At 44.3% G+C, this 13,267-nt stretch overlaps 1 protein-coding gene across 2 annotated transcripts in view; it reads right to left on the bottom strand.

Moving 5' to 3' along the window:
- Nucleotides 1-13,267, bottom strand: part of AHI1 (Abelson helper integration site 1) — a 187,122-nt gene that overhangs the window by 32,124 nt on the left and 141,731 nt on the right. For both annotated transcript variants that reach the window (XM_075554499.1, XM_075554501.1), the window contains exons 22-23: nucleotides 8,367-8,529; nucleotides 4,915-5,015 (exon numbers count right to left, since the gene is read on the bottom strand). In XM_075554499.1, the coding sequence (XP_075410614.1) occupies nucleotides 4,915-5,015; nucleotides 8,367-8,529 (264 nt within the window). The remainder of the gene's footprint in view (nucleotides 1-4,914; nucleotides 5,016-8,366; nucleotides 8,530-13,267) is intronic.

The following is a 13,267-nucleotide window of genomic DNA, read 5'->3' as shown; positions in this document are numbered from 1 at the left end:
GATTCACAGCCACCCTGTAGTACAGAGTAGAAGTACCCCTGTGGGTTCCCGAGACTGTAAATCTTCCCAAGAGTTAAGTCTCAGCTTTCTCCAGAAGAGAGGCTGGTGTGTTCGAACTACTGACCTTGTGGTTAGTAGCCCAACTCGCAACACACTTGTGGTGTTGCTAGGTGCTGTCAAGTCAGTTCTGACTCAGAGTGACCCAAGGACTTAAACCCTGTCAGGTCCTGCACCATCCTCAACATTGTTCTTATATTGGAGCCACGGCTGCAGTTACGGTGTCAATCCATCTTGTCCGGGCCGCTTCTGTTTGGCTGTCCCTCTACCGAGCAGGATGTCATTCTCTAGGGCCTGGCCTCTCCTGACAACCTGTCCCAAGATAGTTGAGACAAATTCTTGATATTCTTGTCTCTAAAGAGCATTCTGCCTGTATTTCTTTCAAGACAAATTTGTTTGTTCTTTTGGCAGTTCATCGCACTTTCAATATTCTTCACCAGCACTATGATTCAAATACATCAATTCCTCCTCCTCCTCCTCTTCTTCTTCCTTATTCAATGTATAACTTACATGACGTGCTATGAGGCAATTGAAAATACCACCACTTGTGCCAGGTACACCTTAGTCCTCAAAGTAACATCCTCGCTTTTCAACACTTTCAAGATGTCTTGTGCAGCAGGTTTACTCAGTGCAATGCATCCTTTGCTCTCCTGACTGCTGCTTCCATGGGAACTGAATGTGCATCTAAGCAAGACCAAATCCTTGACAACTTCAATCTTTTCTCTGTTTATCATGATGTTACTTATTGGGCCAGTTATGATCGTTACTGCTTTGTTTACATGGGGTTGTGATCCATACTGAAGGCTGTGATCCTTGATCTCCATCAGGAAGTGCTTCAGGTCCTCTTCACTCCCAGCAAACACGGTTGGGTCATCTGCATATCACAGGTTGTTAATAAGCGTTTCTCCAATCCTGATGCAGCATTCTTCTTCACATAATCTAGCTTCTCCGATTATTTAGTCAGCACAGATTGACTAAATATGGTGAGAGAATCCAACCCTGACACATACCCTTTCCTGATTTAAAACCATGCAGCATGCCCTTGTTCCATTAGCACAACTCCCTCAGATCCATGTACAATTCCACATAAGACAATCAAGCATTCTAGAATTCCTTTTCTTCTTAAGGTTATCCATACTCTGTTATAATCCCCACAGTCGAATACCTATATGCAGTCAATGTCCCACAAGCAAACATCTTTCTGGTATTCTCTGCTTTCATCTAAGATCCACCTGACACCAGCAATGATATCTCATGTTCAACATCCTTTTCTGAATCTGGCTTGAATCCTGTCAATATACTGCCACAACCTTTGCTACATTATCTTCAGCACCATTTTACTTGCATGTGGTATTAATAAAATTGCTCTATAATTTGAGCATTTTGTTGGGTCACATTTCTTTAGAATGGGTACAAATCTGGATCTATTCTAGTCAGTTGGTGAAGCAGTGGTCTTCCACATATTCTGAGTGAGTGAGTGCTTCCAATGCGTCAGCACTAGTTGAAACACCTCAGTGGGCATCCCATCAACTCCTGGCACCTAGTTTGGGCTGAGGCTTTCAGCACAGCTAGGGCCCCTTCCTTCAGCACCATTGGTTCTTGATCATATGCCACTTCTTGAAATGGCTGAATGTTGACTAGTTCTTTTTGGTATAGTCACTGTGGATTGGCCTGCCATTCAAAATTTCTATTCAGCTCGTTGACTTTACCATTTCTTCCATTTGCCTTGGCTACTCTCTGACTATGAGCAAGTTTCAGAGCCTCTTCTAATATGCACTTGGATCTTTTCTTTCTTTCCTGTCCCAATAACCTTTTGGTTTCTTCATGCATGATGTTCTTAATGTCATCCCATAGCTCACCGGGTCTTCTGTCATTAGTGTTCAATGAAGCAAACCTGTTCTTGAAATTTAGGTGGAATACACTGGTATTCAAAATCATATTTTGGTTCTCATAGGCTTTTTTCAATTTTCTCAGCTCCCAACCTATCTGAATTTATGCCAATAATTATCAAAGCATCTCCATTGCATGTTTGATTAATTTCAGACTGAAGATGATGATAGTATCCTATCACAGACAGCACTGAACTTCAAGATAGATCTTAAAATGACCTTTTTGAGGATGAATGCAGTATCATTCCTTTTGACTCTATCAGGGTTAGAGGTGGAAACACGGCCTTCACAAGCATACAGACCTACATCATGTTTTTTCATTAGAAAAGACTTACACGATTTTGTCGCAATAGTTTTTGACGCACTTTTGTACTGTGAGTTGAGCAATGACTCTCAATGCCCCAAATGTCTTTCAGTTGTAAGTGTAGCCTAGCCTCTTCCTAAATCTTAAAATTGGTGTTGAATTCCAAGCAATGGGTCGTATTTTAAGTTCAACATTTGCCCATAGTCTAATTCCTTGCGACTCCATTTGACTACCACCCTTGTCGTCACCGCAGTCAAATGTCACTGACAGCCTTGCTGCGTGAGAGAGCTGGCAGTTTACCGAAAAGCCATCTTTCTCTCAGTTCCTGGGAGCACAGGCTGCTGATTCTCACATGACCACCTGTGAGCCACGGTGCATTTGAGGGTATTCCATTTCCACAAATCCTCTTCCTTGGGCGTCGAGACACCTGGGTGTCACACCCTCTACTTCTTTTTGCAGCTGTTACCTTTGGAGTTGGAGCTACTCTAGCACAATGGTCCTCAATGCTGGCTGCAAGTTAAAATGACCTGGGGATCCTGAAAAATACCCATGGGACCTCTGCTAAGGCCCGTTCCAAACCGACTGAAGTTGATTGGTAGAGTTGGTCAAAGGCGATGCTGTCTGTATTTTCAGTCCACAGGTGATTTCGATGGAGAGTCCAAGTTGAGAGTCTCTGCAGAAACGCGAGATTTCAGAACGTCATCTCGACGCTTGCAGTCAACCCTCAATGTCATGTCCTCGAGTACAACCATCCCCAAGCCTACAGGTTCTAGACAGTTTGTCAACCCCACACGTCCTTGCTGGTGGCTGTGAGGAGATGTCTGCGGGTTCGCCATGAACTGGTGTCACATCGGTGGGTGGAACATTTATCGTGTCCATTCTTAGACACTCTCAGAACTTATCAATACCTGGAGCCATTTTACATTTGAAATAAGTAGACATTTAAATAAGTCAGAGAGTTTCTGACCTTAAACTTCGTAATTCTAGCTTTGACCCCTTTACTGCTTGATACCAGGTCTCTGCTGCGTACCTTACTGCACATTTTTTTACAAATCATTTTATCGGGGGCTCATACAACTCTTATCACAATCCATACTTTTATCAGTTGTATAAAGCATATTTGTACATTCATTGCCCTCATCATTCTCAAAACATTTGCTCTCTACTCAAGTCCTTAGTATCAGCTCATTCCCCCCACCCCCCTCCCTCATGAACCCTTGATAATTTATAAATTACTATTTTGTCATATCTCACCCTGTCAGATGTCTCCCTTCACCCACTTTACTGTTGTCTGTCCCACAGGAAGGAGGTTATACATAGATCCTTGTAATTGGGTACCCCCTTTCCAATCTACCCTCCCTCTACCCTCCCGGTATCTCCACTCTCAGCACTGGTCCTGAAGGGATCATCTGTCCTGGATTCTCTGTGTTTCCAGTTCTATCTGTACCAGTGTACATCTTCAAGTCCAGCCGGATTTGTAAGGTAGAACTGGGATCATGATAGTGGGGTGGGTGAATGGGGGTGGGGATGGAGGAAGCATTTAGGAACTAGGGGAAAGTTGTATGTTTCATCGTTCCTTACTGCACTCTTGAAGGGGATGTTGTTTTCTAAACCTGCCAATCCGCTCTTCATCCCCCGGTTTTTCCAATTTGGCCAAGACTGCACGGTACCCCACTCATCTGACGCTCTTACTCAAATCGTTCCACACTTTCCATCCTCGAGGCTTCAGCGCAGGCACAATTTTGTAACAGTTATCACCACGTTCTACTGCAACAGCCCATGCACAGACGGGCACTCACGGGCTGGTGAGCTCCAGCAGGGCGGGTGCCTCACCTACTAGACCTTTCTCCGTGGGGAGCAGGGTGCTTGGTGTAGAAGCAAGCGCAGTAAGCGTGCGTTGGGTAGCTGCATGCTGTGTGACAGGTTCTGTGCTCGAGACTTTAGCAAAATACAGTATTTAAAAAATAACCGCATCAATGTCAGTCTGTGGAGTACCGAGGAAGCTCGTTTATTCCAGCTAAGTCCAAAGCTGATGTCACAGTGAAAAAAAGTTTAATAAGTGATATATATGCTGGCGCAGTGCTTATTAGACTCTCTACCAGCACACCAAGAACACTGCTAGTGTCAGAAGAAGATGGACCGATGTCCTAAAGGGACCTAATGGCATGGGCTGAAAACCACAACACTGTTTTGGTTGGTATTTCATTCATATTTAACCTAAGGGCCTCTGATATTACCAGCAGGTAAGAGGAATGGTCCAGGAAGACAGAACACTTTACTCCGTGGGATTTGGTGACATTAGGCATAAATGGAACCCCCTGCTGCCCCACATCAGCCTCATAGTTGAACTAGCAGACTAGCAGAGCGAGCACCGCACAATACACTTCGAGTCTTTAAACCATCACGCAGGCTGTGCCTGGGGGCCGGGGGATGGGTCAGGGAGGGGGGTGGTGCACCTTCACCTCTCTGAGCCCCGCTTTCCTTATCTGCAAGCCAGCTCCAACAGCAGTTGCCTTATGTACTCCCTAAGGTTGGGGTCAGGATCAAATGGAAAAATAATATGAACCCTGAAGGTCTGCAAGCTCGAGCAATAAAGTAATACTTTATCCAGAGCGAGTGAAACGTCAAAGCACATATGCACCTCACAGTCTCCAGAACATTTACCTTCTGAGAAGCTGAAGAAGGCTTTTCCGCTTTGGTTTTCTCCTTGGGGCTTAAAGGAGGGGATCGCTCCTTTATCTCTGGAGGCAGTTCTTGATAAAGTGCTGGAATTAAAAAGCAAATTCATGTCATCAAATCCACAAATGGGTGTGCACTATTCCATACAGAAAAGAAATCAATATGTGGGGGAGAGTGATGAAATTGGCATTTGATTCCTCGGCATAACAATGATTTACTTAGAACTTATTGTTAGGTAATCTGTAGTCTTGTCAGCAGAATCTCAATTAAGATGGAAAAGTTCTGCTCAGTGAACTAGCCCTCTATGCAGAAGGCATCCTTTTTCATTGCTCTGTAACGTAGTGGTTACATGTTGGGATGCCACCGTAAAGTCTGACGCTTGAAATCGCCAGCTGTCCCCAGGGCGAAGGATGGGGCCTTTAACTCTCCTGAAGAATTATAGTCTCAGAAACTCACAGGGCAGTTACCCTGTCCTCCAAGGTCACTGAGTCAGCAGGGAGGAGCCACGCAGATGCTAATGTCGTTCTGTTCTACACACATTTACCAGGGGCCTGGCCTGGCTCTGTGTGAATTATCTGCTAGTTGCTGCTGGGGGAGATATGGAGATGATCCGGAGATCATTAAGAGAGAGCTTCTGTTCTCAAGGAGCTTACAATCTGGTCCGAGGCACACAAGTTCACAAACACTGTAACACACAATAGAAGGTGCTACCGCCTGAAAGCGGGAGTGTAGCGGGGATTCTGATGTAAGGATGACAGTGAAGGGGTTCACGCGCCAGACTGAGCCAGGTGAGGAGGAGAAGGGCGCTAAGCAACGAGCACACGTGGGAGCTACGGTTGAACAGGCTCCTTTCCTCAGGGGCTCAGAAATTCACTGTTGACCCCACAGGGCATGCTGGGGATTTTAAGGGGCTAAACAACAACAAAACAAACAAACAAAATTATCATGGCTAAATGACCAAATTGAGAGACATTACTAAAACATGTGTGATAAAAATTCTAAAACAAAGATTTTGAAACCTATTAATTAGCTTTATGTTAGGGGTTGATTTTGTAATTCGGCTAGTTTCTCTCTTATTGACAAGGGGGCCCCGTGTGACTAACGGATGCTGATTGTGTTTTCCTTTCTAGCAGCTTATACTATAGAGGGATAAGGCCACTGTAATAAGGAAGCGCCAACTCTTTCTATGGTTGCTCTGTGAGAAGCCCTGGCTCTCAGCAGAACAGCTGGTAGAAATCCTGCTTGATGGACCGGACACCCTGGGATCTTTTGCTTTGCATATCTGACTTCACATGGAGACAAGGATGGCGGCGTCTCCTACTTTCAGAACAGAATACGCTGCTCAGAGCTGGTTTTTCCTCTAATGTTAAAACTGGGCAGGCGAGGTTTTGTTAACTGCAGGTTTAGTGAAGTAAAAGGAACAGGAACATAGAATTCATATTATATTCTTGGGTTTTCAATTTGTCTTCCACCCATCCTAAAGGCTTTCAGCAAGCCTTGGCAGACACCAAGAGAAGACATCAAAGATTCCGGGATACAATTAAGGCAGTGGAAGTCAGAGGATGGACATGTTTTGAGACGTGGGGCTAAATTCCGCAGGCAGCCACCAAGCATTATTGTCCCGTGTTTCTGAAGTGCCGTCTGTTCTGATGGAGAGGACACGTTTACTGGGTTGGAAGCTTCTGTGGATCAACTTTTGAGAGCCTCTCAAGGTGCGCAAGCCTGAGTTCTGAAAACCAACCGGGCTCGACGGTTAATGAGCTTAACTAACCCCAGCCTGCCGGGGACGACGGTCTCTGTACACCGTTCAGTGGAGAGCACTTGGCTCCCACTTGTATCTTGGAGGGACAGTGGACTGCTATGCCGGTGCGAGGGACAGACACCCTCCGAGTGGTCATGGGGGCACAGGGCGTCAGAAGCAGCCTTGCTGCACCCCAGCTGTGGCTCCCATGAAGAGCCATCGTGAGAGGGGAGAAGGGGCTTGGATAGGAGTTAGGACCATCTGGGGATTCAGACATTGTAAGTCACGGGAGAAAACCGCACGGTCTTTGTTTTCTCCATTACACATCCTCTTTTAACCTAAAAATAAAACCCCTGATAAGAGTTAAAGAATGAAAACAGTGGCACAGAGGAAATGAAGAACTGTGTTAGGGCAGAGAAGTTGCAGACACTGAGCACTGCTGAGGGGAGGAGTTTGCTGGAAAAGGTGGAGGTGAGCTCAGGAAGGAGCTGCCACGGGGCTACAGGTCCCCGGGGAACCATGCGGAGGGAGGCTCAGGTCGTACAGGACGTCGACGGGAAAGTGGTGGTTGTCAAGAGCGCACCGTGTGTTGAGGGCTAGCCCAGCACCCTGGGTTTCTGGAAGACAGCCTTTCTGTCTTCAAATTCAGGACTTTAGGTTAGGAACCAGCAGAACTTGTGTTCGGCCATATTTCGGATAAACGGGGTTTCACAGCCTCCCCTAAAAATCTACTTTGTTGATAAGAAAGGCTTCTTTTGTAGAAACAAAAGCTGTCACAATGCCTATTCTAAACATGGCGTTCCCAATGTTCAGGCTGCCTAGAATACATTTGAACTCAGAACCATCATTTGCTAGAATGAGGTTTTCGGGAAGAAAACTTAAGAGACTGATATCGCTCCAGCTCCTCCTATCTAGGAGGAAAGTGAGGCCCAGCACACCACTTGCTGTGTGGGGACTAGAAGCCAGCGCTCCTGCCCCTGCACTAGGGCAACTGCCCACAGCTCACTCCCCAGCTCCTGCTGGAGGGGATGCGGCCATCCTCACATCCTCAGCCCTGCTTCTTTGTTGGCTCTCCTTTCACTCCAGTCTTATAACTGTTGTCCTTATTAACAGGCCACACCTGCTAGTTCTCTTCTGCCCTCTCAAGGCCTTGTGAGTCTCTGGTTTTCACAAACTCCTACTTAGAATTTTCTCTCTGCATCCTCCCTCTCACCCCCGCCCCCACCCCACACAGATGAAGACTTAGTAGGAGTGAAACAATCCACTGTAGCTTGGTTTTAGCAGGTAACTGGCTAGGACAGAAGTCTATGAAGTAAAGGGGTGGGACCTGGGGACCTAGTGGGTCTAACTAAAGTCGCCTGTCAGTGGAGGAGTCACTGGGGCAAGAGAGGAGCTGACAGGTTGTGTGTGAAGCAGGGAGGAGGGCAAGGGGCTGGGGAAGAAAGACAGTAGGGAGAGGGGCGGGTTCCCTGGGATGAGCAGTGAATGAGGAAGCAAGTATCCCGGCCTCGGCATGAAACACCTTCCGTGTGTACAAGTGTCAATCGCCATGTTCACCATCCGCATGGAGAGCAGCAGGCGAGGCGAGGCACATGCAGAGGTTATGAAGACAGTGCATGAAAGGGTAGAAAATGATAACATCTTGGACTATCAGTTGTACCACATTCGTCAACCAGGAAGGGAGCGTGAAACTTACTTTCACTGGCCACATGATTAGCTGGAAAATAGCCTTCCTGGCCCTTCCCTAAGCTGCCATACCACCAGTCTTCATTATCTTTGAAAAACACTCGGATAATGTCTCCGCGATGGATGGTGAGTTCATCTGATCGATTCGCTGTGTAGTCATACAGAGCCACTACCTACGGGAGAGATAAGACCACCACAGCTTTATCACAACTGCACCACAGAGAAAACCCCCCACATTCACTTCCTCTTGCAGAAGAGCAGCTGAAACCAAAGCAGTACTTTGGTAAGTCTGAGGCTGTCTGAAGGTCTGCTAATGGGATCAGGGCTGGTGGGAACACAGCAGGAGAAGCAAGATAAAAAGACTGTGGGATTGAGAAATGGTTAAGAGCATTCAATACACTAAGATTAGGGTAGAAAGAACAGATGTTATTTTTTTTAAGTAAATTACTTGAGAATAAAAAAAAAGCTCACAGTATTAAAAAAAATTCACTTTCTTAGAATTGTTTCAGACGACTCTCAGGTCCAATTCTCAGTGCTCTGCAGATGCGTCAGAAAAAATAATTCTCCAAAATGCCATCAGTTTTACAAAAAAGGACAAGCCCAATGAAACAACCTGATTGCAAGCCTTCCTTGTGATTGCTTGGGTTTTTTTGTTTGTTTGTTTGTTAATATGTTAAAAATAAAATAAAATAAATTCCCCTAAAAACACATATAAGGAGCTTTGAAAAGTTCATGGGAAAATTCTAATTATCTTTTTCATTCCATTTTTTCCATGAATTTTTGAAGTCGCCTTACATTTTCAGTTTACAAAAACCTGGTGTTTTATAACAACAATCCATAAATAAACCTTCTGATATGTATGCTCATTTAAGTTTATTTTTACTAGATTCAAGTTTAAGAGGAAAAGCCTGAGAATTTTTCTCCATATTATTACAGTGATCACTGTTTCATGTTTTTTTTGGGGGGGGGGAAATGCTATCGTCATAGCGATGAAAGCATTTAAAAATGCTAATAGCACCACTTTTCAAATGGCCATAAAAGAAGGGTCCAGTCACCAGAGGACACTTGGAATCTGGTGCAATGTATCAGTAGGGCCAAGCTAACATAGAAACTCAAGAATGAACTTCTGGACCCCAAGCCCCTTCCTCTTCTAAAATGGCAAGAAATTTTTTTCTAGGTTATACAACTACATATCACATGTAATGGAAAATCCTAGTCCTCTGCATTTGGGCTATTTGAATACTGATCCTTCATCTGACACACATTTATCAAAATCCCAACGAGGCGGAGTAATTATAATCTAAGAGCTACATAAACTCACTGCCATGGCTCCAATTCCAACTCACAGCCACCCTATTGGACAGGAAGAACCGCCCCTGTGATTTATGAGAGTGTAGCTTTTTTACAGGACTAGAAAGTCCCATCTTTCTCCTGAAGAGAGGCTAGTGGTTTGAACTGCTTACCGTGTGGTTAGCAGCCTCACAGGTAACCATTATGCCGACAGGGCTCCAATAAGAGCTACATATACAATGTTTAATGGATACTTTATAGCAGGGGTCCCCAGTGTGGTTTTTGTAATCAGAAATTAGTCAATGGAGAGAGAAGGTATGTCGGAGACAAAGCACACACATCTTGTTGAGAATACAGGGGTGAGGAACATGGTCTTTGCAGAGAGCTTAGTTGGAAAGGCAGGGGAGGCTGAGGCTGAGTAAGCAGGGGTCAGATCACGCACCCGGAGAAGACATTGGGTCTCAAGCAAAAAAAAAAAAAAAAAATCTGCAGTTCACAAAAGTCTGGTATTTAAAAATTAATTTAACAATATTCATTACCACATAGTTTGCACCAGGCAGTTTGAATTACCATATATACTCGAATATAAGCTGACCCGAGTATAAGCCGAGGTACCTAATTATTACCTGGGAAACCAGAAAAACTGATTGACTTGAGTATAAGCCTAGGGTGGAAAATGCAGAAGCTATTCATGAGTTTCAATAATAAAAACAAATCAAAATAAAATTACTAAAAATTAAGACATCAGTATATTCAAATATTTATTTTAAATAAAAAACATAAATAAAAGGACAAGTCATTTAACATTAGTAACCCAGCACAGTAAGTGGAAAATAGGTTCAACAAAAACAATAAGGTATCAACAATGATACCTTAAGAGTACTATTCCCTGAGCTCAATCAGCAACCAAGCTAAAATGGAAAGATTTAAAATCCTTCAAAACTGGATTCTTCATCATCCATATCCCAATGCAGAGCTTCAGCTGGTGTGAGGTCCTCATAGACACTGTCCTCACTGAGATCACCGTCATCACCATCACTGCTGTCATTTTCATACAAAGCGCAGTCTTCACTGCCATCCATAGCATTACTAATACTACATTTCTGGAAGGCATGTCACACCATGTCTTCTGGAATGTCTTCCCACGCATCTCGAACCCACTTTGCTATTAACTCTATGTCAGGCTTTATGAGATTTCCTCCTCCAGATGACATCCATTCATGGCACATCTTTCGCACACAAGGTCTTTAAAAGGCTTATTCAAAGATACACATCATAGGACAGCTCTGATTGGTTAGATGTGAGTAAACAAACATTCAAAACCCTGCAGTGTCAGCGGGGCTTTGAATGAACAGCTGAGAAACGGCAATCACCTGTGAGATAATGGGCGCTCGTCCTGTTACGGAGGCGGGGGGGGGGGCAGTGAGATGTTACACCTTGCTGGGGGATACTATTGACCTGTGTATAAGCCAAACCCCAGTTTTTCAGCACATTTTTTTGTGCTGAAAAACTCATCTTATACATGAGTATACATGGTATGTTAAGTTTGTAGCAGTTCATAGAAAAACTTGTACATATACAATTTAACTCAAGTAGTACACTTGCAATGCCTCCTATACAGCTTAGCACAGTACCTACTTTAAAACATGCTGTTCACAATGACTGAAGTTTCCAAATCTATGATGGCTTTCAGTGTGCGGTGCCAGTCATTTATGACAAAGTGGCACTTGCCCACGACAAGGTCTTCCTTCTTCCAGCCCTTTCTCCTCCATTGTCCTACAAGGCACCCCAGTGAAGAGGGGCGCTTATGACAACGTACTGAGTGCTTGCATGTTCTAGGTGCCATGTGCATGGACAACCTTGTGAGAGCATAGATTCTTACTGCCATTTTATGAATGAGGACATTTATGTTCAGAGAAATTCAATAGCTTTGTAAAGTCCAGTAAACTACTCAGTGCTAGAATCAGAAGTTGAACCCAGTTTGTTTTATCTCCCTCACCAAACTACATTTATAGAGCATCCTTGCCTAGAACCAGACAGCAGGAAGCAATGGGAAGCAGCAGCAGAGAGGAAAGGGAGAGGGCCAGGAGATACTAATCACGCAGGAAAGACGAAACACCTCTGTGGGCAGTAGTACTCAGGCAGGCCCACCGGCACCCAAAGCCCAACCCTGAGAAACTGTGTTAATTTGTCATGGGTACACAAAGCACGGCAACTTGAATGAGGTTTATGCAAGCATGGGGTTGGTGTTTGCTTATTTATCTGAGCCAGAGGTGTACCTTTGGAAGGAAGGTGGGGAGGGGAGAGGGTTCAGCTATGAAGTCCCATGTGGCCTACTGACCATCTTACATTTCGTCAAGCTAGAGGGGAGAACTGACCAAGAGAGGCCCTGTGGAGGCACAGGGCCCAAAGGCTTGTAATATCTTACACTTACACTTTTCCTACAACAAGTGTTCTTGTCTGCCATGGAGTTGATTCCTACTTGTACCCTACAGGATAGAGTAAAACCAGTCCAGTTGGGTTTCCTAGAATGAAATTTTTATGAAAACCGAGATCTTTTCTCCTGTGGAGCTGTTGGTGGACTCAAACCACTGACCTGTCAGTTAGTAGAGAGTCAAGTGCATAACACCAACACCATCTATAATGCCCACTGACTATCTTTCGTGTCAGGAGAGGCTGGTGTTGAGGGGCTCATCTGACATTGTCAGCTGTAGGCTGAGAGTGCTAAGCATAGAGCACAGTAACAAGCGCTAGAGGGCTGTGGATAAGAAAATCAGGCACAACCGGAAGATGACCACATCAGATCACAAAACGGAAAATTCTTACATAATCGCCAAACGGCAACAAGACATAACTTCAACGTGACGTCACCACCCAACAGCCAAACCAATGCAAATCATGACCAAGTAAAGGGCACATCTAACTTTTACCAGATCCAGGGCTACCTTCACCCAGCACCTTGGCATTCAATGCCGCCAAACACATGTCACAGTACACAAAATAATCAGAGAGTAGATGCTGTGCTGTTATCCCCGGAGAGAAATGTCAGCTCATGGGAGAGTGAGGACTAGGCATATGGCGATACAGCAATTTGTTGACCCAATCAAAGGTTGCAGTGCAGGTGGAGAAGTGAGTAAGTAATAACTAAACTTGGTAGGTATGGAGGCTCTTCCTGAAGTTTGGAAAATAATATGATGACATGAGACTTCATGTACACATTTCTATGGGATTCATTGTTTCATTGGGGCAAATGTTTGAGATTTCTGAATTGCGCGATGTCTATCTTTAAAGAAACTGCCAAATGATCTTCTACAGTCCCTTTATCACTTTAAGTCCCTGTCAGTGATGTATGGAAAAATCCAGTCGCTCTAGGGCTTTGCCAATAAAACATATTGATAGTTTATAATGTTTAGTATATTTTATATTATATGAAAATTGTATTACATTTATATATAAGGGTATTTAAAATTCAGAACATTTCAACCCTTTTAAACATTGGAGGCTATGAATTTCATTCTAATATAATTTGCTTTCCCTCAATGACTACTGCTCAAGGGCATGCTTATTGGCAAATAATGAATGTCACATTCATTATCAAAAAGAACATTTTAAGATCTACCA

This window comes from Tenrec ecaudatus, chromosome 7 (assembly GCF_050624435.1).
Source record: "Tenrec ecaudatus isolate mTenEca1 chromosome 7, mTenEca1.hap1, whole genome shotgun sequence".
NCBI lineage: Eukaryota > Metazoa > Chordata > Mammalia > Afrosoricida > Tenrecidae > Tenrec > Tenrec ecaudatus.
The sequence above is the reverse complement of the archived record's forward strand: the minus strand, read 5'-3'. Positions and strand labels throughout refer to the sequence as shown.